This window comes from Phalacrocorax aristotelis, unplaced genomic scaffold (genome assembly GCF_949628215.1).
Source record: "Phalacrocorax aristotelis unplaced genomic scaffold, bGulAri2.1 scaffold_276, whole genome shotgun sequence".
Classification (NCBI taxonomy): Eukaryota; Metazoa; Chordata; class Aves; order Suliformes; family Phalacrocoracidae; genus Phalacrocorax; species Phalacrocorax aristotelis.
This window is the reverse complement of record NW_027441257.1, coordinates 19,919-44,620: the sequence shown is the minus strand read 5'-3', so window position 1 is coordinate 44,620 and position 24,702 is coordinate 19,919. Positions and strand designations below refer to the sequence as shown.

The following is a 24,702-nucleotide window of genomic DNA, read 5'->3' as shown; positions in this document are numbered from 1 at the left end:
GGAATAACGACCCCCCCCAGAGCAAGAACCCCCCCCAGCTCCCCCCCAGTCCTCCCAGTTTCCCCCTGGGGGAATAATGACACCCCCCTCCCCGGGGGCAAACCCCCCCCCCCCCCCAGTTCCCCCCAGTCCCCCCCCCATTTCACCTCCCAATACCCCCCCAGTAGCCCCCCCCAGCCACGCCCCCCAGTCTTCCCAGTCCCCCCCAGTTGCCCCCGTTACATCCCCCAATTAACCCCCCCCAGCCCCCCTCCCAGTGCAATTACCCCCCATTTCACCTCCCAATTACCCCCCCAGTCCCAGTAGCCCCCCCCCAGTCCTCCCAGTAGCCCCCCACAGCCCCCCACAGCCCCCCCCCCTCACCAGGCTGATGTTGGAGTCCAGCCCCATCTGCAGGTGCCGCCAGTCGAACTCCACCCCCCGCGCCCCCACCCACAGCGGGACGCACCTGCGGACCCCGCCTCGCTTAGGGGGGACCCCAGCGGCCGGGCTCCTATAGATCCCCCCCTCCAGCCCCTATAGACCCCCAGAGCCCCCCCACCTCCCCCCGTCAGGGCCTACAGGCCCCCCCAGATCCCCAGAGCCCCCCCATCATCCCCCCCCACAGTCCTATAAGCCCCTATAGGTGCCCAGAGACCCCCCATCATCCCCACACACAGTCCTATAAGCCCCTATAGGTCCCCAGAGACCCCCCCATCATCCCCCCCCACAGTCCTATAAGCCCCTATAGGTCCCCAGAGACCCCCCATCATCCCCCCTCACAGTCCTATAAGCCCCTATAGGTCCCCAGAGGCCCCCCATCATCCCCACACACAGTCCTATAAGCCCCTATAGGTCCCCAGAGACCCCCCATCATCCCCACACACAGTCCTATAAGCCCTATAGGTCCCCAGAGACCCCCCATCATCCCCCCTCACAGTCCTATAAGCCCCTATAGGTCCCCAGAGGCCCCCCATCATCCCCACACACAGTCCTATAAGCCCCTATAGGTCCCCAGAGACCCCCCATCATCCCCACACACAGTCCTATAAGCCCCTATAGGTCCCCAGAGACCCCCCATCATCCCCCCCCACAGTCCTATAAGCCCCTATAGGTCCCCAGAGACCCCCCATCATCCCCACACACAGTCCTATAAGCCCCTATAGGTCCCCAGAGACCCCCCATCATCCCCCCTCACAGTCCTATAAGCCCCTATAGGTCCCCAGAGGCCCCCCATCATCCCCACACACAGTCCTATAAGCCCCTATAGGTCCCCAGAGACCCCCCATCATCCCCACACACAGTCCTATAAGCCCCTATAGGTCCCCAGAGACCCCCCATCATCCCCACACACAGTCCTATAAGCCCCTATAGGTCCCCAGAGGCCCCCCATCATCCCCACACACAGTCCTATAAGCCCCTATAGGTCCCCAGAGACCCCCCATCATCCCCCCTCACAGTCCTATAAGCCCCTATAGGTCCCCAGAGACCCCCCATCATCTCCACACACAGTCCTATAAGCCCCTATAGGTCCCCAGAGACCCCCCATCATCCCCACACACAGTCCTGTAAGCCCCTATAGGTCCCCAGAGACCCCCCATCATCCCCACACACAGTCCTATAAGCCCCTATAGGTCCCTGGAGACCCCCCATCATCCCCACACACAGTCCTGTAAGCCCCTATAGGTCCCCAGAGACCCCCCATCATCCCCACACACAGTCCTGTAAGCCCCTATAGGTCCCCAGAGACCCCCCATCATCCCCACACACAGTCCTATAAGCCCCTATAGGTCCCCAGAGCCCCCACATCTCCCCCACCCCGGGTCCTACAGGCCTCTATAGGTCCCCAGACCCCCCATATTCCCTCTTCAGCATCCTATAAGCACCTATAGGTCCCTGGAGCTCCCTCATCTTCCCCCTCATGGTCCTATAACCCCCTATAGGTCCCCAGAGCCCCTCCATCTCCCCCCCTCAGGATCCTATAGGTTCCTACAGATCCCTGGAGTCCCTGCACAGGCTCTTACAGGCTCCTATAGATACCCTATAGATAGCCCCCAAAAGTTCTCTGCCAGCCCCAGAGATAGCCCCTCATGGTCCTTATAGTTCTCTATGGCCCCCATGCGTCTCCCATAGGTCCCACATAGCCCCTATAGCCCTCCCATAGATCTCACAGAGCCCCTATAGGCACCATAGCTCCTCTAGTCCCCATAGGTCCCCCATAGCACCCACAGCCCCTATATTGCTACCGCAGCCCTGCCCTCCCAGTTCCCACAGACCCTCTATAGATGCCCTCTAGCCTTTCTACCCCGCTATACCACCCCCCAGCTCCCCTATAGCCTCTCTAAGTCCCCCACAGCCCCTCCAAAACCCTCACAGCTCCCCCTCAAGACCCCCTCCATAGCCTCTATAAGTCTCCTATAGCTCCCCGTGCCCCATAGATCCCCTATAGTTCCCTCCCAGCCCCTATAGCCCTCCCAGAGTCCCCTAAAATCCCCCATATCCCCCTCAAGACCCCCACCCACCCCTGCAGATCCCCTATAGGCACCCTTCAGATCCCCTATAGCTTCCCACACCCCATAGATCCCCACACCCCATAGCTCCCCTATAGTCCCCTCCCAGCCCCTATAGCCCTCCCAGAGTTCCGTAAAATCCCCCATTTCCTCGCTCAGAACCTCACCCCCACCCCTGCAGATCCCCTATAGCCCCCCCACGGCTCCCCTATAGCCCCCCCACGCTCCCCTATAGCTATAGCCCCCCCCCGCTCCCCTATAGGCCCCCCCCGGCTCCCCTATAGCCCCCCCACGGCCCCCTACAGTCCCCTATAGCCCCCCACGGGTCCCCTACAGCCCCCCCACGGCCCCCTACAGCCCCCCCACGGCCCCCCCCGGGTCCCCTACAGCCCCCCACGGTCCCCTACAGTCCCCTATAGCCCCCCCCGGGTCCCCTACAGCCCCCCCACGGTCCCCTACAGTCCCCTATAGCCCCCCACGGGTCCCCTACAGTCCCCCCCGGGTCCCCTACAGCCCCCCCTACGGCCCCCTACAGCCCCCCACGGCCCCCCCCGGGTCCCCTACAGCCCCCCACGGTCCCCTACAGTCCCCTATAGCCCCCCCCGGGTCCCCTACAGCCCCCCCACGGTCCCCTACAGTCCCCTATAGCCCCCCACGGGTCCCCTACAGCCCCCCACGGCCCCCTACAGTCCCCTATAGCCCCCCACGGCCCCCTACAGCCCCCCCACGGCCCCCTACAGCCCCCCCGGGTCCCCTACAGCCCCCCCCGGGTCCCCTACAGGCCCCCCACGGCCCCCTACAGGCCCCTATAGCCCCCCCACGGCCCCCTACAGCCCCCCCACGGCCCCCTACAGTCCCCTATAGCCCCCCACGGGTCCCCTACAGTCCCCTATAGCCCCCCCCGGGTCCCCTACAGCCCCCCCACGGCCCCCTACAGCCCCCCCACGGCCCCCCCCGGGTCCCCTACAGCCCCCCCACGGTCCCCTACAGTCCCCTATAGCCCCCCCCGGGTCCCCTACAGCCCCCCCACGGTCCCCTACAGTCCCCTATAGCCCCCCACGGGTCCCCTACAGCCCCCCACGGCCTCCTACAGTCCCCTATAGCCCCCACGGCCCCCTACAGCCCCCCCGGGTCCCCTACAGCCCCCACAGTCCCCTATAGCCCCCCCCGGGTCCCCTACAGCCCCCCCACGGCCCCCTACAGTCCCCTATAGCCCCCCCACGGCCCCCTACAGCCCCCCCACGGCCCCCTACAGTCCCCTATAGCCCCCCCACGGGTCCCCTACAGTCCCCTATAGCCCCCCCCGGGTCCCCTACAGCCCCCCCACGGCCCCCTACAGCCCCCCCACGGCCCCCCCCGGGTCCCCTACAGCCCCCCCACGGCCCCCTACAGTCCCCTATAGCCCCCCACGGCCCCCTACAGCCCCCCCCGGGTCCCCTACAGCCCCCCACAGTCCCCTATAGCCCCCCCCGGGTCCCCTACAGCCCCCCCCACGGCCCCCTACAGTCCCCTATAGCCCCCCCACGGCCCCCTACAGCCCCCCCACGGCCCCCTACAGTCCCCTATAGCCCCCCCACGGGTCCCCTACAGTCCCCTATAGCCCCCCCCGGGTCCCCTACAGCCCCCCCACGGCCCCCTACAGCCCCCCCACGGCCCCCCCCGGGTCCCCTACAGCCCCCCCACGGCCCCCTACAGTCCCCTATAGCCCCCCACGGCCCCCTACAGCCCCCCCCGGGTCCCCTACAGCCCCCCACAGTCCCCTATAGCCCCCCCCGGGTCCCCTACAGCCCCCCCACGGCCCCCTACAGTCCCCTATAGCCCCCCCACGGCCCCCTACAGCCCCCCACGGCCCCCTACAGCCCCCTATAGCCCCCCACGGCCCCCTACAGCCCCCCACGGCCCCCTACAGTCCCCTATAGCCCCCCCCGGGTCCCCTACAGCCCCCCCACGGCCCCCTACAGCCCCCTATAGCCCCCCACGGCCCCCTACAGCCCCCCCGGCCCCCCAGGGCTGACCGGGAGGTGAGGAGCTCGGCGCTGGCCCAGCCCAGGGCGGCCACCAGGATGCGCAGCTCCCCCCGGCCCCCGCCCCGGCCCAGCGCCAGCTGCAGCCCCCCCAGGTCGGCCACGTCCACCGTGGCCCGCAGGAACTCCTGGGGGGGGCGCGGGGGGGGCGCGGGGGGGCGGAAAAGGGGGGGCGAAAAAGGGGGGGGCGGAAAAGGGGGGGCGGAAAAGGGGGGGCGAAAAGGGGGGGGCGAAAAGGGGGGGCGAAAAAGGGGGGGGCGGAAAAGGGGGGGCGGAAAAGGGGGGGCGGAAAAGGGGGGGCGGAAAAGGGGGGGGCGAAAAGGGGGGGGCGAAAAGGGGGGGGCGAAAAGGGGGGGGGCGAAAAGGGGGGGGGCGGAAAAGGGGGGGGCGGAAAAGGGGGGGGCGGAAAAGGGGGGGGCGGAAAAGGGGGGGGGCGGAAAAGGGGGGGTTGTTACTCCCAGAGCCCACTCAGGGCCCCGCTGGGTGTCCCCTCCCCAACCCCCCCTTGGGCACCCCTGGGTCCCCCCAACCCCTCCCCCCTCCTCGGGGCACCCCTGGGTGTCCCCCCACCCACAGCCCCCCCCATACTCACCCCCACCAGGTCGTACCCCCCCGACGGCCCCTCCCAGGTGGGGAAGAAAGTGGCCAAGAACAGCATCTGCGGGGGGGGGATGTGGGACCCAGGTGTCCGGGGGGGGCCAGGACCCCCCCCAAACCCCCCCCATAGGGGATCCAGGGACCCCCCAACCCCCCCAGGGGACCCAGGGACACCCCAAACCCCCCCATAGGGGATCCAGGGACACCCCAACCCCCCCAGGGGACCCAGGGACCCCCCCAAACCCCCCCCAGGGGACCCAGGGACACCTCAAACCCCCCATAGGGGACCCAGGGACCCCCAACCCCCCCTATAGGGGACCCAGGGACACCCCAAACCCCCCCATAGGGGATCCAGGGACCCCCCAAACCCCCCATAGGGAACAGGGGCACCCCCAAACCTCCCCACGGGGGACACAGGGACCCCCCCAATCCCCCCAGGGGAACCTGGGAACCCCCAAACCCCCCATAGGGGACCCAGGGACCCCCCAAACCCCCATAGGAGACCCAGGGACTCCCCCAACCTCCCCATAGGGGACCCACAGACCCCTCAAACCCCCCAACAGGAGACCCAGCATGCCCCCAAACCCCCCATAGGGCACCCAGGGACCCCCCAAAATGCCCCATAGGGGATCCAGGGACCCCCCAAAACGCCCCATAGGGGACCCAGGGTGCCCCCAAACCCCCCATAGGGGATCCAGGGTGCCCCCAAACCCCCCCATAGGGGACCCAGGGACCCCCCAAACCCCCATAGGGGATCCAAGGACCCCCCAAAAGGCCCCATAGGGGACCCAGGGTGCCCCCCAAACCCCCCCTAGGGGATCCAGGGACCCCCCAAACCCCCCATAGGGGACCCAGGGACCCCCCCAAAACGCCCCATAGGGGGACACAGGGACCCCCCAAACCCCCCCATAGGGGACCCCAGCATCCGGCCCCACCTTTCCCAGTTGCACCAGTACGTAGGTGGCTCCCGCCTGGACGCACCGCCAGAAGGCACTATATTCTGACCTGCAACCAGTGTTCCCAGTTAGTTCCGGTTACTCCCAGTAACCCCCAGCATCCCTCCCCACCCTTCCCAGTATCCCCCACTCCTCCTCCCAGTATCCCCCAGTCTCTTCCCAGTATCCCCACTGCCCCCCCAAATCCCTTTCTAAGCCTAACACAGGGTTCCCAGTTGCTCCCACTATCCCCCATTGCATCCCAGTAACCCCCCCAGCCCTCCCAGTATCCCCCAGACCCCCTCCCAGTAACCTCCAGTATGCCTCAGGCCCTCCCAGTATCCCCCACAAACACCCTCCCAGCACCCCCCAGAGACCTTCCCAGTCCCTTCCAGTGCCTCCCAGCACTCCCAGTCCCCCTCCCGCTCCCTCCCAGTGCTCCCAGCTCCCCTCCCGCTCCCTCCCAGTGCTCCCAATCCCCCTCCCGCTCCCTCACAGCGCTCCCAATCCCCCTCCCGCTCCCTCCCAGTGCTCCCAGCTCCCCTCCCGCTCCCTCCCAGTGCTCCCAATCCCCCTCCCGCTCCCTCCCAGTGCTCCCAATCCCCCTCCCGCTCCCTCCCAGTGCTCCCAATCCCCCTCCCGCTCCCTCCCAGTGCTCCCAATCCCCCTCCCGCTCCCTCACAGCGCTCCCAATCCCCCCCGTCCCCCGCTCCCTCCCAGTGCTCCCAATCCCCCTCCCGCTCCCTCCCAGTGCTCCCAATCCCCCTCCCGCTCCCTCACAGCGCTCCCAATCCCCCTCCCGCTCCCTCCCAGTGCTCCCAATCCCCCTCCCGCTCCCTCCCAGTGCTCCCAATCCCCCTCCCGCTCCCTCCCAGTGCTCCCAGCCCCCCTCCCGCTCCCTCCCAGTTCCTCACAGCGCTCCCAGCCCCCTCCCGCTCCCTCCCAGTGCTCCCAGCTCCCCTCCCAGTTCCTCCCAGCACTCCCAGCCCCCCTCCCGCTCCCTCCCAGTGCTCCCAGCCCCCCTCCCGCTCCCTCCCAGTGCTCCCAATCCCCCTCCCGCTCCCTCCCAGTGCTCCCAATCCCCCTCCCGCTCCCTCCCAGTGCTCCCAGCCCCCCTCCCGCTCCCTCCCAGTTCCTCACAGCGCTCCCAGCCCCCTCCCGCTCCCTCCCAGTGCTCCCAGCTCCCCTCCCAGTTCCTCCCAGCACTCCCAGCCCCCCTCCCGCTCCCTCCCAGTGCTCCCAATCCCCCTCCCGCTCCCTCCCAGTGCTCCCAATCCCCCTCCCGCTCCCTCCCAGTGCTCCCAGCTCCCCTCCCGCTCCCTCCCAGTGCTCCCAATCCCCCTCCCGCTCCCTCCCAGTGCTCCCAATCCCCCTCCCGCTCCCTCCCAGTGCTCCCAGTCCCCCTCCCGCTCCCTCCCAGTGCTCCCAGCTCCCCTCCCAGTTCCTCACAGCGCTCCCAGTCCCCCTCCCGCTCCCTCCCAGCGCTCCCAGTCCCCCTCCCGCTCCCTCCCAGTGCTCCCAGCTCCCCTCCCAGTTCCTCCCAGTGCTCCCAGCTCCCCCCCCCAGCGCTCCCAGTCCCCCTCCCGCTCCCTCCCAGTGCTCCCAGCTCCCCTCCCAGTTCCTCCCAGCGCTCCCAGTCCCCCTCCCAGTCCCTTCCAGTGCCTCCCAGTCCCCCTCCCGCTCCCTCCCAGCGCTCCCAGCTCCCCTCCCAGTTCCTCCCAGTGCTCCCAGTTCCCCCCCCACAGTGCTCCCAGCTGCCCCCAGCACTCACAGGCCGCTGCATTTGTAAGTGATGAAATAAGGGAAATACGCGAGCGCGAAGCAATTCCCGAAGTGGAACAACGTCATGGTGGGGCCCGGGTTTTGGGGGGAACCCCGAGGTTTTCGTGGGGGGGCGGGGGTGGGGGTGGGGGGTGACACACCCGGGTGTCGGGGGGACCCAGGCGTCCGGGCCGCCGCGGTGCTCGGCGGGAGCGGGGGCAGGCCCCGCCTTCCGGACTACAACTCCCGGCGTGCACCGCGCTCCGCCGCGCCAGCGACCCGCCGGGGAGGCCCGGCCGAACTACAACTCCCGGCGTGCAACGGGGCCCCGCGGCCAATCAGGGGAGGCCACGCCCCCACGCCGGCGGGGCCAGAGGCTGCCGCGCCTGCGCGGACGCCTGAGGTCCCCACCCGCACCCCGGGCCCGGCCCCAGGGACCCCCCAGAACCCCTCTGAGACCCCCCCCAAGTCCCTCTGGATCCCCCCAGACACCCCAAAAACCCCTCAGGGACCCCCAAAATCTCCCTGGGACCCCCAAAATCCCTCTGGGATCCCCTCAGACACCCCCAAAATCCCTCTGGGATCCCCCCAGACACCCCAACCCCCCCTCAGGGACCCCCAAAACCCCTCAGACACCCCCAAAATCCCTCTGGGATCCCCTCAGACGCTCCTAAAATCCCTCTGGGATCCCCCCAGACACCCCAAAACCCCCTCAGGGACCCCCAAAACCCCTCAGACACCCCCAAAATCCCTCTGGGATCCCCCAGACACCCCAACCCCCCCTCAGGCACCCCCAAAACCCCTCAGACGCCCCCAAAACCCCTCAGGGATCCCCCCAGACACCCCAAAACCCACTCAGACACCCCCAAAATCACTCTGGGATCCCCCCAGACACGCCAAAACCCCCTCAGGGACCCCCAAAATCCCTCTGGGATCTCCCCAGGCACCCCAACACGCCTCAGGGATCCCCAAAACCCCTCAGGGACCCCCCTAGACACCCCAAAACCCCCTCAGGGACACACCCCCAACCCCCCAGGGACCCCCCAAACCCCTCTGGGGCATGCGGTGATGTCATGGGGGCCAGTGATGTCATACAGTGAGGTAACGGGGCCACAGCGGTGTGATACAGTCGCAGTGACGTCATACAGCGACATCACGGGGCGTGCTGACGTAATACAGCGATGTAACGTGCCGCCGTAACACCGCGTGATGATGTAACGGGGCCTGATGATGTCACGGGGCCTGATGATGTCATGCAGTGATGTAACGGGCTGCAGTGCCATAAGGCGGTGATGCGATGGGGCGCGATGATGCAATGCGGTGACGTCACAGGGGTTGATGACGTAACAGAGCGATGCATTTGCGCACGTGTGTGTCCGTCCCGAGGGGGCGGAGCCGGCCCCACCCCCGCCATTCATTTTTTTTTTTCTCTAAAAACCTTTATTTGGCCCCAAATCACGAGCGGGGGAGGGGGTGACACCAGCCCCTCCCCCCCACTAACATTATAAAAAAGGCCCCCCAAAAAACACCCGAATGGCCCCAAAAATAGCCTCGGGGGGGGGGGGGGAGGGGAACGCAGAGGTCCGTGGGGGGACCCCAGTGTTTGGGGGGACCCCGGCATGTGGGGGGGGACCCCAACATTCGCGGGGGACCCTGGCATTCAGGGGGGACCCCGACATGTGGGGGGGGACCTTGGCATTCAGGGGGGACCCCGACATGTGGGGGGGGACCCCAACATTCAGGGGGGGACCCCGACATGTGGGGGGGGACCCCGGCGTCCGGTCGCTCACACCACCAGGCTCTCACGGCTCAGGGCATCGTGCTGGGGGGGGGGGGGACACACAACACAGGGGTATTTGGGGGGGCACAGACGGGTGGGACCCCCAAGGAGCCCCCCCAAATACCCCATAAGACCCCAGGGACCCCCCCAAATACCACCAGACCCCCCCCAAATACCCCCAGACACCCCCCCAAATACCCACTCTGAGCCCTCTAAACACCCCAGGGAATCTGAGGAACCCCAAAGACCCCCCCCAAAAACCCCAGGCCCCCCCCAAGATCCCCCCAGACCCCCCCCAAATACCCCAGGGCCCTCCAAGGTCCCCCCAGACCCCCCCAATACATCCAAGGCCCCCCCAAAGACCCCCCCCAAGCCCCCACCAATACGACGTAGGACCCCCCAGACCCCCTCCCAGACCCCCCCTAGATATTCCAAGGACCCCTGAAATACGCCCCCAGGCCCCCTGGAGCCCCCCCAATACCTCATAGGACCCCCCGAGACCTTCCCAAACCACCCAGGGACCCCCCAGACCCCCCCAAAAAAACCCCATACAACTCCCAAAGATGCCCCCAGTCCCCCCAGTACCCAATAGGACCCTCAGGGACCCCCCCCAAATCCCCCAGACCCCCCCAAACCCTCTAGGAACCCCCTCATCCCCCCCAAATACCCCCCAGCACCTCTCCAATACCCCCTAGCCCCCCCAAATTCTTCACAGGACACCCATAGACACCCCCCCAGCCTCCCCAATGCCCCATAGGACCCCCAAAGACCCCCCCAAATACCCCCAGACCCCCCCAACCCCCCCATACGACAGCCAGGGACCCCCCCCAATACATCCAAGCCCCCTCGAAAGCTCCCATAGGACCCCCAAAGACCCCCCCAAATCACCCCAGACCCCCCCAACCCCCCCATACAACAGCCAGGCATCCCCCCAATACCCCCAAGCCCCCCCTGAAAGCCCCCATAGGACACCCAAAGACCCCCAGAACCCCCCCAGTACCCCCAGAGCCCCCCCCCGAATCCCACCAGACACCCTGCAAACTCCCCGCAGGATGCCCGTAGACCCCCCCCAATACCCCATAGGACCCCCCCCCAAATTCCCCCCCTCCCCCCTGGGACCTCCCCCTCCCCTCACCTTACGGAGACGCCGGGGGGGGTCCGGGGGGTCGTCGGGGAAGAGGCTCAGCCCCCCCTAAAAGATCATCGCGGGAACGAGATCGAGGACGGGATGGGGGGGGGTGACCCCCCCCCCAGATCCCCCCAAAACCTCAGCCGAACGCCAGCGCCCTCGGGGGGGGGAAGGGGGGGACGGGGGGCGTCCTCGGGGGACCCAGGCGTCCGGGGCTTCGTGGAGGGAGCTGATGTCGCTGAGGGGGGGGGGCTGGGGGGGCAAATGGGGGGGGTGGTTAGTGCTTTATGGGGGGGTAATTAGGGGGGTTGATGCCCCCTGGGGGGGGTCAGTTGCCTCCCCCCCCCCCCCAAACCCACCTGCCCGCGAGGGGGGGTAGTGCCCACGGGGTTCGAAGGCGCCGATTTGCTCCTCCAGGTAACGCAGGATGGTGGGGGGTGCGTGGGGGGGCCTGTGGGGGGGGGTGGGGGGACCCAGGCATTCAGGGTGGGGGTCCCCCTCAATGTCCGGGAGGGGGGGCGGAGCCAAGCATCAGGCTCCGCCCCCCCACCCCCCACAACGCACCCAGAGGTCACCCATCCAGTCGGGTGACAGGCTGGACCCTGCTTAGCTTCGCAGCCCATCCCAGCACTAATGGGGGGGGGGGGGGGGTGGGGGGTGGGGGTGGGGTGACTGACAGCTGTCAATCACACCACGAGCTCACCCGAGACGACGCTGCCATCGCTGTCACGCAGCAGGGGCACCTGGGAGCTCTGGCTGCTCGCTGGGGAGCGGGGATCAGCGTCACACACACCCCCCTCCAGTGTCCCCACTGCACCCCCCCAGTGCCACCAGTGTCCCATACTGGTGTCACCCCACACACCCCCCCCCCCCACCCCCCGCAGTGTCCCCAGGGTCACTCACCGAGGGTCCGCAGGGCGAGGGGGGGCGGGGGGGGTCCGTAGATTCCGCTCATCCCACCGGAGGTGGCCGCTTTCCCCGCCAGGTACACTGCGGGGAGGGGGGGGGGACACACGCAGGCGTCCGGGTGAGCACCCCTCCCCACCCCCCCCCACCCCTCCCAGGGGGGACCCAGGTGTCCGGGACCCCCACCCCAGGGGACCCCAAGGGACCCCCGTCACCCCCCAGGGGACCCCAGGGCACCCCAAAGCACCCAAGAGAACCCCATCACCCCCCAGGAACCCCACTGCACCCAAGAGGATGTTGTCACCCCCCAGGGGACCCCAGGGGACCCAAGCCCACCCCAGGGCACCCCAAAGCACCCAGGAGGACCCCGTCACGCCCGAGGGGACCCCATCACCCCCCAGGGCACCCCCTCATCCCCCAGGGGACCCAGGGGACCCCATTACCCCCCAGGGCACCCCATCACCCCTGAGGGGACCCCACCACCCCCCAGGGCACCCCCTCATCCCCCAGGGGACCCAGGGGACCCCATCACCCCCCAGGGCACCCCATCACCCCTGAGGGGCCCCCATGACCCCCGAGGGGCCCCATCACCCCCGAGGGGATCCCAGGGAACCCCATCATCCCCGAGGGGACCCCGCAACCCCCCAGGGGACCCCATCACCCCCAGGTGACCCCAGGGGACCCCAGCACCCCCCCAGTGGACCCCAGCACCCCCGAGGGGACCCCATCACCCCCAGGGGACCCCAGTGGACCCCTGTCACCCCCGAGGGGACCCCATCACCCCCCAGGGGACCCCAGGGGACCCCAGCACCCCCCAGTGGACCTCATCACCCCCAGGGGACCCCAGGGGACCCCAGCACCCCCGAGGGGACCCCCGTCACCCCCGAGGGGACCCCATCACCCCCAGGGGACCCCTCACCCCCCAGGGGACCCCCATCACCCCCGAGGGGCCCCCATGACCCCCGAGGGGCCCCATCACCCCCGAGGGGATCCCAGGGAACCCCATCATCCCCGAGGGGACCCCGCAACCCCCCAGGGGACCCCATCACCCCCAGGGGACCCCAGGGGACCCCAGCACCCCCCAGTGGACCCCAGCACCCCCGAGGGGACCCCATCACCCCCCAGGGGACCCCAGTGGACCCTGTCACCCCCGAGGGGACCCCCATCACCCCCAGGGGACCCCCAGGGGACCCCAGCACCCCCCAGTGGACCCCCATCACCCCCGAGGGGACCCCATCACCCCCAGGGGACCCCAGGGGACCCCAGCACCCCCGAGGGGACCCCGTCACCCCCGAGGGACCCCATCACCCCCAGGGGGACCCCTCACCCCCCAGGGGACCCCATCACCCCCGAGGGGCCCCCCATCACCCCCGAGGGGCCCCATCACCCCCGAGGGGATCCCAGGGAACCCCATCATCCCCGAGGGGACCCCGCAACCCCCCAGGGGACCCCATCACCCCCAGGGGGACCCCAGGGGACCCCAGCACCCCCCCAGTGGACCCCAGCACCCCCGAGGGGACCCCATCACCCCCAGGGGACCCCAGTGGACCCTGTCACCCCCGAGGGGACCCCATCACCCCCAGGGGACCCCAGGGGACCCCAGCACCCCCCAGTGGACCCCAGCACCCCCGAGGGGACCCAATCACCCCCAGGGGACCCCAGGGGACCCCAGCACCCCCGAGGGGACCCCGTCACCCCCGAGGGGACCCCATCACCCCCGAGGGGACCCCTCACCCCCCAGGGGACCCCACGACCCCCCAAAGGGACCCCATCACCCCCCAGTGGACCCCATCACCCCCGAGGGGACCCCATCACCCCCAGGGGACCTCTCACCCCCAGGGGACCCCAGGGGACCCCAGCACCCCCGAGGGGACCCCGTCACCCCCCAGGGGACCCCATCACCCCCGAGGGGACCCCAGGGGACCCCAGCACCTCCCAGCGGACCCCATCACCCCCAGGGGACCCCGTCACCCCCGAGGGGACCCCAGGGGACCCCATCACCCCCCAGGGGACCCCAGCACCCCCCAGTGGACCCCGTCACCCCCGAGGGGACCCCATCACCCCCAGGGGACCCCTCACCCTCCAGGGGACCCCACGACCCCCAAAGGGACCCCATCACCCCCCAGTGGACCCCATCACCCCTGAGGGGACCCCACCACCCCCAGGGGACCCCTCACCCCCAGGGGACCCCAGGGGACCCCAGCACCCCCGAGGGGACCCCGTCACCCCCCAGGGGACCCCATCACCCCCGAGGGGACCCCATCACCCCCAGGGGACCCCAGGGGACCCCAGCACCTCCCAGCGGACCCCATCACCCCCAGGGGACCCCGTCACCCCCGAGGGGACCCCAGGGGACCCCATCACCCCCCCAGTGGACCCCATCACCCCCGAGGGGACCCCATCACCCCCAGGGGACCCCAGTGGACCCCTGTCACCCCCGAGGGGACCCCCATCACCCCCAGGGGACCCCAGGGGACCCCAGCACCCCCCAGTGGACCCCGTCACCCCCCAGGGGACCCCAGGGGACCCCGCACCCCCCGGGCAGGGGCGAGGGGAGACTCACGGGCCTCGGGGCAGCAGCAGCGGCGGGGGCAGCAGGGGCAGCGCAGGAAGCAGCAGCAGGTGTGGGGGCAGCACTGGCACCAGCAGACCCCCCAGCCCCAGCGCCCCCAGCGCCGCCCCCCAGCCCCACCAGCACCACAAAGAGCCAGTCTGGGGGGGCGGGGGGGGGGAAAGGGGGGGGGTCAGGGCGGGGACCCGGCATCTGGGGGCACCCTGACCCAGGTTGGAGCTGCCATGGAGGGACCCTGACCCGCCCTAGAGCTCCCGGGGGGGGTCCCAGGCGTTTGGGGGGGGACCCTGACCCACCCTAGAGCTCCTGGGGGGGGCTGGTGTTTGGGGGGGACCCTGACCCACCCTAGAACTCCCGGGGGGGTCCCAAGCGTCTGGGGGGGACCCTGACCCGCCCTAGAGCTCCCGGGGGGGGTCCCAGGTGTTTGAGGGGACCCTGACCCGCCCTAGAGCTCCCGGGGGGGGGTCCAGGCGTTTGGGGGGGGAGAGCTCCCGGGGGGGTCCCAGGCGTTTGGGGGGGACCCTGACCCGCCCTAGAGCTCCTGCGGGGGTCCCAGGTGTTTGAGGGGACCCTGACCCGCCCTAGAGCTCCCGGGGGGGGTCCCAGGCGTTTGGGGGGGACCCTGACCCACCCTAGAGCTCCTGGGGGGGGTCCCAGGCGTTTGGGGGGGACCCTGACCCACCCTAGAGCTCCTGGGGGGGGCTGGTGTTTGGGGGGGGGGACCCTGACCCTCCCTAGAGCTCCCGGGGGGGGTCCCAGGCGTTTGGGGGGGACCCTGACCCGCCCTAGAGCTCCTGGGGGGGGCTGGTGTTTGGGGGGGGACCCTGACCCGCCCTAGAGCTCCCAGGGCGGGCTGGTGTTTGGGGGGGACCCTGACCCGCCCTAGAGCTCCTGGGGGGGGGCAGGTGTTTGGGGGGGACCCTGACCCGCCCTAGAGCTCCCGGGGGGGGACAGCTATTTGGGGGGGGACCCTGACCCACCCTAGAGCTCCTGGGGGGGGGCAGGTGTTTGGGGGGGACCCTGACCCGCCCTAGAGCTCCTGGGGGGGGTCCCAGGCATTTGGGGGGGACCCTGACCCGCCCTAGAGCTCCTGCGGGGGTCCCAGGTGTTTGGGGGGGACCCTGACCCACCCTAGAGCTCCCGGGGGGGTCCCAGGCGTCTGGGGGGGACCCTGACCCACCCTAGAGCTCCCGGGGGGGGACAGGTATTTGGGGGGGGACCCTGACCCACCCTAGAGCTCCTGGGGGGGGGCAGGTGTTTGGGGGGGACCCTGACCCGCCCTAGAGCTCCTGGGGGGGGGTCCCAGGCATTTGGGGGGGACCCTGACCCACCCTAGAGCTCCCGGGGGGGGTCCCAGGCGTTTGGGGGGGACCCTGACCCACCCTAGAGCTCCCGGGGGGGTCCCAGGCGTTTGGGGGGGGACCCTGACCCGCCCTAGAGCTCCCGGGGGGGGGTCCCAGGCGTTTGGGGGGGACCCTGACCCGCCCTAGAGCTCCCGGGGGGGTGTCCAGGTATTTGGGGGGGACGCTGACCCCCCACTATAACTCCCAAGGGAGACACTGACCCACCCTAGAGCTCCCAGGGGGGACGCAGGTGTTTGGGGGGGTCCCAGGCGTTTGGGGGGGGACCCTGGCCCACCCTAGAACTCCCGGGGGGATCCCAGGCATCTGGGGGGGACCCTGACCCACCCTAGAGCTCCTGCGGGGGTCCCAGGTGTTTGGGGGGGACCCTGACCCGCCCTAGAGCTCCCGGGGGGGGGACAGGTATTTGGGGGGGGACCCTGACCCACCCTAGAGCTCCTGGGGGGGGGCAGGTGTTTGGGGGGGACCCTGACCCGCCCTAGAGCTCCTGGGGGGGGGGGGCAGGTGTTTGGGGGGGACCCTGACCCTCCCTAGAGCTCCCGGGGGGGGTCCCAGGCGTTTCGGGGGGACCCTGACCCACCCTAGAGCTCCCGGGGGGGGTCCCAGGCGTTTGGGGGGGACCCTGACCCACCCTAGAGCTCCCGGGGGGGTCCCAGGCGTTTGGGGGGGGGACCCTGACCCACCCTAGAGCTCCCGGGGGGGGTCCCAGGCGTTTGGGGGGGACCCTGACCCGCCCTAGAGCTCCCGGGGGGGGTCCCAGGCGTTTGGGGGGGACCCTGACCCACCCTAGAGCTCCCGGGGGGGTCCCAGGCGTTTGGGGGGACCCTGACCCACCCTAGAGCTCCCGGGGGGGTCCCAGGCGTTTGGGGGGGGACCCTGACCCACCCCTAGAGCTCCCGGGGGGGTCCCAGGCGTTTGGGGGGGACCCTGACCCGCCCTAGAGCTCCCGGGGGGGGTCACAGGCGTTTGGGGGGGACCCTGACCCGCCCTAGAGCTCCTGGGGGGGGGGGCAGGTGTTTGGGGGGGACCCTGACCCTCCCTAGAGCTCCCGGGGGGGGTCCCAGGCGTTTGGGGAGGACCCTGACCCGCCCTAGAGCTCCCGGGGGGGTCCCAGGCGTTTGGGGGGGGGACCCTGACCCGCCCTAGAGCTCCCGGGGGGGGGCTGGTGTTTGGGGAGACCCTGACCCACCCTAGAGCTCCTGGGGGGGGGGCTGGTGTTTGGGGGGGACCCTGACCCACCCTAGAGCTCCTGGGGGGGGGCTGGTGTTTGGGGGGGACCCTGACCCGCCCTAGAGCTCCCGGGGGGGGTCCCAGGGGTTGGGGGGGGGACCCTGACACCCCCAAAATCTCTGCAGGGTGGGTGGGGATGTTCTGGGGTCCCCTGGGGTGGGGGTTCCCGGACGCCTGGGTCCCCCCCCGGACGCCTGGGTCCCCGGGGTCCCCCTGGGGGTCCGTCCCCCCCCCCGTACCTGGCAGGGTCCCCAGTTCGACGCCGGCAAGAGGTCAGTGGCCTTCGAAAGGGACCCTGGGTGGGGGGGGGGGGACCACGGGGGGGGACACAAGGGACACCGAGGGGGTCTGGCGGGGCTCAGGGGACCCAGGGGTCCAGGGGGACCCCAACCCCCACCCAGGGGACTCAGGTGTCCGGGGGGGGAACCCAACCCCCACCCAAAGGACCCCATCATCTGGGGGGGGAACCCAACCCCCCCACCCAAGGGACCCAGGCATCTGGGGGGGGGGGACCCCAACCCCCACCCAGGGGATGCAGGCATCTGGGGGGGGGACCCCAAATCCCCACCCAGGGGACCCAGGCGTCGGGGGGGGACCCCCAACCCCCACCCAAGGGACCCAGGCGTCGGGGGGGGACCCCAACCCCCACCCAGGGGACCCCATCGTTGAGGGGGGGGACACACACCCCAGCTTGAAGGTGCTCCCAGTGCCCCCCCCAACCTGCCCAGGTTGCTACGCTGGTCTCCCAGTCCTTCCAGTATGTTCCCGTCCCTCCCAGTCCCTCCCAGTCCTTCCCAGTATGTTCCCGTCCCTCCCAGTCCCTCCCAGTCCTTCCCAGTATGCTCCCAGTGCCCTCCCAGCACACTTCCAGGCCATTCCATTATAGCCCAGTCCTTTCTAGGGCTCACCCAGTCCTTCCCCGTACAGCCCAGTCCCTCCCAGTGCCCTCCCAGTGCCCTCCCAGTGCCCTCCCAGTGCCCTCCCAGTGCCCTCCCAGTCCCTCCCAGTGCTCTCCCAGTCCCTCCCAGTCCCTCCCAGTGCCCTCCCAGTCCCTCCCAGTGCCCTCCCAGTGCCCTCCAGTGCCCTCCCAGTGCCCTCCCAGTGCTCTCCCAGTCCCTCCCAGTGCCCTCCCAGTGCCCTCCCAGTCCCTCCTAGTGCCCTCCCAGTGCTCTCCCAGTCCCCTTGAGCCCCCTGTGGCATTCCCAGTCCCTCCCAGTGCTCTCCCAGTCCCTCCCAGTCCCTCCCAGTCCCTCCCAGTGCCCTCCCAGTGCCCTCCCAGTGCTTCCCAGTGCTTCCCAGTGCCCTCCCAGTGCTCTCCCAGTCCCCCCCAGCCCCCTGTGGCATTCCCAGTCCCTCCCAGTCCCTCCCAGTGCTCTCCCAGTCCCTCCCAGTCCCCCTTGAGCCCCCTGTGTCACTCCCAGCCCATCCCAGCGCCCTCCCAGTGCTCTCCCAGTCCCTCCCAGTGCTCTCCCAGTCCCCCTTGAGCCCCCTGTGGCATTCCCAGTCCCTCCCAGTCCTTCCCAGTGCTCTCCCAGTCCCTCCCAGTCCCTCCCAGTCCCTCCCAGTGCTCTCCCAATCCCCCTTGAGCCCCCTGTGGCATTCCCAGTACCTCTCAGTGACTTTCCAGAGCCCTCCCAGTGCTCTCCCGGTCCCTCCCAGTCCCCCTTGAGCCCCCTGTGGCATTCCCAGTCCCTCCCAGTCCCTCCCAGCATCCTCCCAGTCCCTCCCAGTCCCCCTTGAGCCCCCTGTGTCACTCCCAGCCCATCCCAGCGCCCTCCAGTGCCTCCCAGCGCCCCCCCTCAACCCTCCCAGTGCTTCCCAGTGCCTCACCCAGCACGACCAGTTCAGCCACGGCCTCGTTGTTGCCCTCCAGGTCCTGGGTGGAGGTGACGGTGCAGACGTAGATGCCGCTGTCACCCCACGCCGCCGGGCCCAGGCTCAGCTCCGCCCCTGCCAACCCCGGACGCCTGGGTCCCTCGGGTGACAGGGGGACCCCCGCACCCCGGGGACACCCCCCGCTGACACCCAGTGACACCCCTGGGGATCCCCCGCACCCCTGTGACACCCTGCTGACACCCCTGGGGTCCCCTTGACACCTGGTGACACCCCCAGTGACACCCCTGGGGGGCCCCCCGCACCCCAGGGACACCCCGGGGACACCCCTGGGGACCCCCCACACCCCCCTGTGACACCCCAGTGGCACCCCAGTGACCCCCTGGGGACCCTCCACACCCCAGAGACACCCAGTGACACCCTGGTGACGCCCCAGTGACACTCCTGGGGACCCCCCACACCCCAGTGACACCCAGTGACACCCCTGGGTCCTCCCTGGCACCCGGTGACACCCCAGAGACGCACCAGTGACACCCCTGGGGACTCCCCACACCCCAGTGACACCCAGTGACACCCCTGTGACACCCCTGGGGTCCTCCCTGGCACCCGGTGACACCCCAGTGACACCCCTGGGGTCCTCCCTGACACGCAGTGACGCCCCAGTGACACCCCTGGGGTCCTCCCTGGCACCCGGTGACACCCCAGTGATGCACCAGTGACACCCCTGGGGACCCCCCACACCCCAGTGACACCCAGTGACACCCCTGGGGTCCTCCCTGGCACCCGGTGACACCCCAGTGATGCACCAGTGACACCCCTGGGGACCCCCCACACCCCAGTGACACCCCAGTGACACCCCTGTGACACCCCTGGGGTCCTCCCTGGCACCCGGTGACACCCCAGAGACGCACCAGTGACACCCCTGGGGACCCCCCCACACCCCCAGTGACACCCCAGTGACACCCCTGGGGTCCTCCCTGGCACCCGGTGACACCCCAGAGATGCACCAGTGACACCCCTGGGGACCCCCCCACACCCCAGTGACACCCAGTGACACCCCTGGGGTCCTCCCTGGCACCCGGTGACACCCCAGAGATGCACCAGTGACACCCTTGGGGACCCTCCACACCCCAGTGACACCCCATTGACACCCCTGGGGTCCCCACCCCCACCCCAGTGACACCCCAGTGACACCCCAGTGACACCCCTGGGGTCCCCCCTGACACGCAGTGACGCCCCAGTGACACCCCTGGGGACCCCCCACACCCGAGTGACACCCCTGGGGTCCTCCCTGGCACCCCGGTGACACCCCAGAGACGCACCAGTGACACCCCTGGGGACCCCCCACACCCCAGTGACACCCCAGTGACACCCCTGGGGTCCTCCCTGGCACCCGGTGACACCCCAGAGACGCACCAGTGACACCCCTGGGGACCCCCCACACCCCAGTGACACCCCAGTGACACCCCTGGGGTCCTCCCTGGCACCCGGTGACACCCCAGAGACGCACCAGTGACACCCCTGGGGACCCCCCACACCCCAGTGACACCCCAGTGACACCCCTGGGGTCCTCCCTGGCACCCGGTGACACCCCAGAGATGCACCAGTGACACCCTTGGGGACCCCCCACACCCCCAGTGACACCCAGTGACACCCCTGGGGTCCTCCCTGGCACCCGGTGACACCCCAGTGACGCACCAGTGACACCCCTGGGGACCCCCCACACCCCAGTGACACCCAGTGACATCCCTGGGGTCCCCACCCCACCCCAGCGACACCCCTGGGGACCCCCCCCCACACCCCAGTGACGCCCCGTGACACCCCCGGGGACCCCTCGATGTCACCCCAAAGCCCCCCACCTCCCAAGATGGTGACGCTGCGCCCTCTGTAGAAGTCCCCGAGGGTGACAAGGCCCCCCTGCTTGGTGGCCACGATGCGGACGGTGCGGGCCGCGTCCGGGCAGGGTGACGCGACGTCGGGGGTGTCCCCGGGGGAGGTGACAACCCCGCTGTCCCCTTGGGGGCTGGGGCAGAAGGACTTGTACTTCCAGGTGACGATGGGGGGTTCGAGGGCCGACGTCTGGTATTGGCACCGGAGCAGGACGGGCTGGAAGAGCAGGGCCACCGTCCGGGGGTCTGTCACTGTCACCTGTAACGGGGTGACAGGGGCTGGGGGTGACACCGACGACCTGTTAGGTGGGGGGTGGCGCCTTGCTGTCACCTCCCTGTCACCCGCTGTCACCTTCCCCTGGCTCCTGTCACCCCCCCGTCACCTCCCTGTCACCCGCTGTCACCTTCCCCTGGCTCCTGTCACCCCCACGTCACCTCCCTGTCACCCGCTGTCACCTTCCCCTGGCTCCTGTCACCCCTCCGTCACCTCCCTGTCACCCGCTGTCACCTTCCCCTGGCTCCTGTCACCCCCCGTCACCCCCCTGTCACCCGCTGTCACCTTCCCCTGGCTCCTGTCACCCCTCCGTCACCTCCCTGTCACCCGCTGTCACCTTCCTCCAGCTCCTGTCACCCCCCCGTCACCTCCCTGTCACCCGCTGTCACCTTCCCCTGGCTCCTGTCACCCCTCCGTCACCCCCCTGTCACCCGCTGTCACCTTCCTCCGGCTCCTGTCACCCCTCTGTCACCTCCCTGTCACCCGCTGTCACCTTCCCCTGGCTCCTGTCACCCCTCCGTCACCCCCCTGTCACCCGCTGTCACCTTCCTCCGGCTCCTGTCACCCCTCTGTCACCTCCCTGTCACCCGCTGTCACCTTCCTCCAGCTCCTGTCACCCCCCGTCACCCCCCTGTCACCCGCTGTCACCTTCCTCCGGCTCCTGTCACCCCTCTGTCACCTCCCTGTCACCCGCTGTCACCTTCCCCTGGCTCCTGTCACCCCTCCGTCACCCCCCTGTCACCCGCTGTCACCTTCCTCCGGCTCCTGTCACCCCTCTGTCACCTCCCTGTCACCCGCTGTCACCTTCCTCCAGCTCCTGTCACCCCCCCGTCACCTCCCTGTCACCCGCTGTCACCTTCCCCTGGCTCCTGTCACCCCCCGTCACCTCCCTGTCACCCGCTGTCACCTTCCTCCGGCTCCTGTCACCCCTCCGTCACCTCCCTGTCACCCGCTGTCACCTTCCCCTGGCTCCTGTCACCCCCCGTCACCTCCCTGTCACCCGCTGTCACCTTCCCCTGGCTCCTGTCACCCCCCCGTCACCTCCCTGTCACCCGCTGTCACCTTCCTCCGGCTCCTGTCACCCCTCCGTCACCTCCCTGTCACCCGCTGTCACCTTCCCCTGGCTCCTGTCACCCCCCGTCACCTCCCTGTCACCCGCTGTCACCTTCCCCTGGCTCCTGTCACCCCCCGTCACCTCCCTGTCACCCGCTGTCACCTTCCCCTGGCTCCTGTCACCCCTCCATCACCCCCCTGTCACCCGCTGTCACCTTCCTCCGGCTCCTGTCACCCCTCTGTCACCTCCCTGTCACCCGCTGTCACCTTCCCCTGGCTCCTGTCACCCCTCCATCACCCCCCTGTCACCCGCTGTCACCTTCCCCTGGCTCCTGTCACCCCTCCATCACCCCCCTGTCACCCGCTGTCACCTTCCCCTGGCTCCTGTCACCCCTCCATCACCCCCCTGTCACCCGCTGTCACCTTCCCCTGGCTCCTGTCACCCCTCCATCACCCCCCTGTCACCCGCTGTCACCTTCCCCTGGCTCCTGTCACCCCTCCATCACCCCCCTGTCACCCGCTGTCACCTTCCCCTGGCTCCTGTCACCCCTCCATCACCCCCCTGTCACCCGCTGTCACCTCCCATCACCCTATGTCACCCTCCTGTCACCCTCTCTGGCTCCTGTCACCCCCTTGTCACCTCCGCCACCTCCCCTTGGTCCCTGTCACCCCTCCGTCACCCTCCTGTCACCCCTTGTCACCTCCTGTCACCCCGTCACCCTTCTGTCACCCCTCCAGGACCTTGTCACCTCCTGACACCCCCTGTCACCTCCCCCGGTCCCTGTCACCCCCTGTCACCCCCTGTCACCCCCCGTCACCCCTCAGTTGCCCCCCCTGGAGCCCCCCAGCCCCTTAATTACCCCTCCTTAATTGCCCCCCGGGGTATTAATTACTCCCTAATTAACCCCCAACCCCTTAATTACCCCCTTAATCACCTCTCAAGCTCCTTAATTACCCCTAATTACCCCCAGCCTCTTAATTACCCCATCAATTACCCCCAGTCTCTAATTACCCTCTTAATTGCCCCCAACCCCCCTAATTACCCCAGCCCATTAATTACCCCCAGCCCCCCTGAGCCCCCCAAGCTCCCAATTCCCACCCAGCCACTAATTACACCCCCAATTACCCCCAGGGCCTTAATTATCCCCCTAATTACCACAAAATCGCCTTAATTACCCCCTCAATTAACCCCAGACCCCTAATTACCCCCCCCCAGGCCCTCAATTATGTCCCTAATTACCCCCCAGGCAACAAATTACCCCTCCCCAACTCCTCCAGAGCCCACCCCAACCCTAATCACCCCCTCAATTACCCCCAAGCCCCTTAATTACTCCCTTAATTACCCCTCCAGGCCACTAATTACTTCCCCAATTACCCCCCAGGGCATTAATTACCCCCAGGACCCCTTCTGCCCCCCCCCCCAGTTACCCCCCAGAGCACTACCAGCCCCTAACGACCCCCCCCCAATTCCTCCACGACCCCTAATTACCCCCTTAATTACCCCCAAACCCCTAATTACCCCCTTAATTACCCCCAAGCCCCTTAATTACCCCATCAATAAACCCCAGGCCCCTAATTACCCCTTCAGGCCCTCAATTATGCCCCTAATTACCCCCCAGGCAACTAATTACCCCCCAAGACCCCTCCAGAGCACCCCCAAACCCCTTAATTACTCCCTTAATTACCCCCAAGCCGCTTAATTACCCTCCCAGGACCCCCCTCTGCCCCCAGTTACCACCCAGACCACCCCCCAGTCCTTAATTACCCCCTCAATTCCCACCCAAAATCCTTAATTACCCCCCTAATTACCCCAGGCCCTTAATTACCCCCCCAGGACCCCCGCTGCTCCCCCAACTACCCCCCCAGCCCCTAATTCCTCCCCCATTCCCCCCCCAGCCCCTTAATTAGCCCCCTAATTAACCCCCAGCCCCTTAATTAGCCCCCTAATTAACCCCCAGCCCCTTAATTACACCCCGGGCCCACCCAGCAGCGCCAGCAGCGCGGCCATGACGGCGGCCATGATGGCGGCGGCAGGTGTGGGCGGGGCCGGGGCACACCTGGCCCCGCCCACTCCCCCTCCCGCCTCCTGGCCACGCCCCCCCCACCCCGGATCCACCTGGGCGAGTTCATTAAGCAGGAGGAAGGGGGGGGGGGGGGGGAAGGGGGGGAAGCACACGCCCCCCCCCCTCCGCGCGCGCGGTGGTTCCGCCCAGGTGAGGCCGCGCCCACTCCGGGCAGGTGCGGGCGCGACCATTGCGGTGGCGCCGGGGGGGGACGGGGGAAAAAAGAGGGGGGAAAGGGGGTAAAAAGGGGTGCAAATCCCGCTCCCTCCGCTCTAGGGAGGGCTTTGAGCCGCCCCACAGTCCCATTAACCCCCCTTTAGAGCCTGGGGAGGGAGGGGTTGGGGGGGCGCACCGTGCTCCACCCCCCTCGCCACGAAGTGCTTCGATCTGCGCCGCGCTTGAGGGCGGGGCCAAAAGCGAGAGGGCGTGGCCCCAGGAGAAGGAGGAGGGGCTTAAGACCGGGTTTTGGGGCGGGGGGGGTAGGGGAGGTGGACCCCAGAGGTCGGGTCCCAGCTGCTCCCAGTGTTTTTGGGGGGACCCAGGTGTCCTGGGGTGACCCCAGCATTTGGGGGGGACCCAGGTATCCGGGGGGGGGCACCCAGGTGTCCTGGGGTGACCCCAGCATTTGGGGGGGACCCAGGCATCCGGGGGGGGCACCCAGGTGTCCTGGGGTGACCCCAGCATTTGGGGGGGACCCAGGTATCCGGGGGGGGCACCCAGGTGTCCTGGGGTGACCCCAGCATTTGGGGGGGACCCAGGTATCCGGGGGGGGCACCCAGGTGTCCTGGGGTGACCCCAGCATTTGG

The 24,702-nt window shown here is 69.1% G+C and overlaps 2 protein-coding genes across 3 annotated transcripts; both read right to left on the bottom strand.

Annotated features, from left to right (window-relative positions):
• Positions 1-363: 363 nt before the first annotated feature.
• TMEM147 (transmembrane protein 147) lies at positions 364-8,044 on the bottom strand (the record flags this gene model as incomplete). The annotated part of the gene is made up of 5 exons (XM_075080389.1): positions 7,817-8,044; positions 6,046-6,115; positions 5,106-5,171; positions 4,505-4,641; positions 364-448 (listed from the first exon to the last, which is right to left on the bottom strand). Coding segments are annotated over exons 1-5 (435 nt in total), but the record flags the coding sequence as incomplete, so codon positions are not given.
• A 1,179-nt stretch (positions 8,045-9,223) lies between these two features.
• LOC142051204 (lipolysis-stimulated lipoprotein receptor-like) lies at positions 9,224-23,923 on the bottom strand. 2 transcript variants are annotated; one of them, XM_075080387.1, is made up of 10 exons: positions 23,817-23,923; positions 20,477-20,785; positions 18,615-18,734; positions 17,024-17,079; positions 14,185-14,333; positions 11,619-11,705; positions 11,419-11,478; positions 11,075-11,166; positions 10,722-10,967; positions 9,224-9,628 (listed from the first exon to the last, which is right to left on the bottom strand). In XM_075080387.1, the coding sequence occupies exons 1-7, from the start codon at positions 23,851-23,853 to the stop codon at positions 11,442-11,444; spliced, it is 795 nt and encodes a 264-aa protein (XP_074936488.1). In that variant the 5' UTR covers positions 23,854-23,923; the 3' UTR covers positions 9,224-9,628; positions 10,722-10,967; positions 11,075-11,166; positions 11,419-11,441. The 2 variants fall into 2 exon arrangements, with proteins under 2 accessions (XP_074936488.1, XP_074936489.1); XM_075080388.1 differs by lacking the exon at positions 17,024-17,079.
• Positions 23,924-24,702: the final 779 nt, after the last annotated feature.

Coding starts and splice junctions, on each gene's coding strand:
- LOC142051204 (XM_075080387.1), bottom strand. CDS start 23,853: ATGGCCGCCGTCATGGCCGCGCTGCTGGCGCTGCTGG. Junction 17,080..18,614: donor GGCTGAACTGGTCGTGCTGG/GTGAGGCACTGG, acceptor CCCCCCACCCAG/GGTCCCTTTCGAAGGCCACT. Junction 14,334..17,023: donor CGAACTGGGGACCCTGCCAG/GTACGGGGGGGG, acceptor CCGCCCCCCCAG/ACTGGCTCTTTGTGGTGCTG.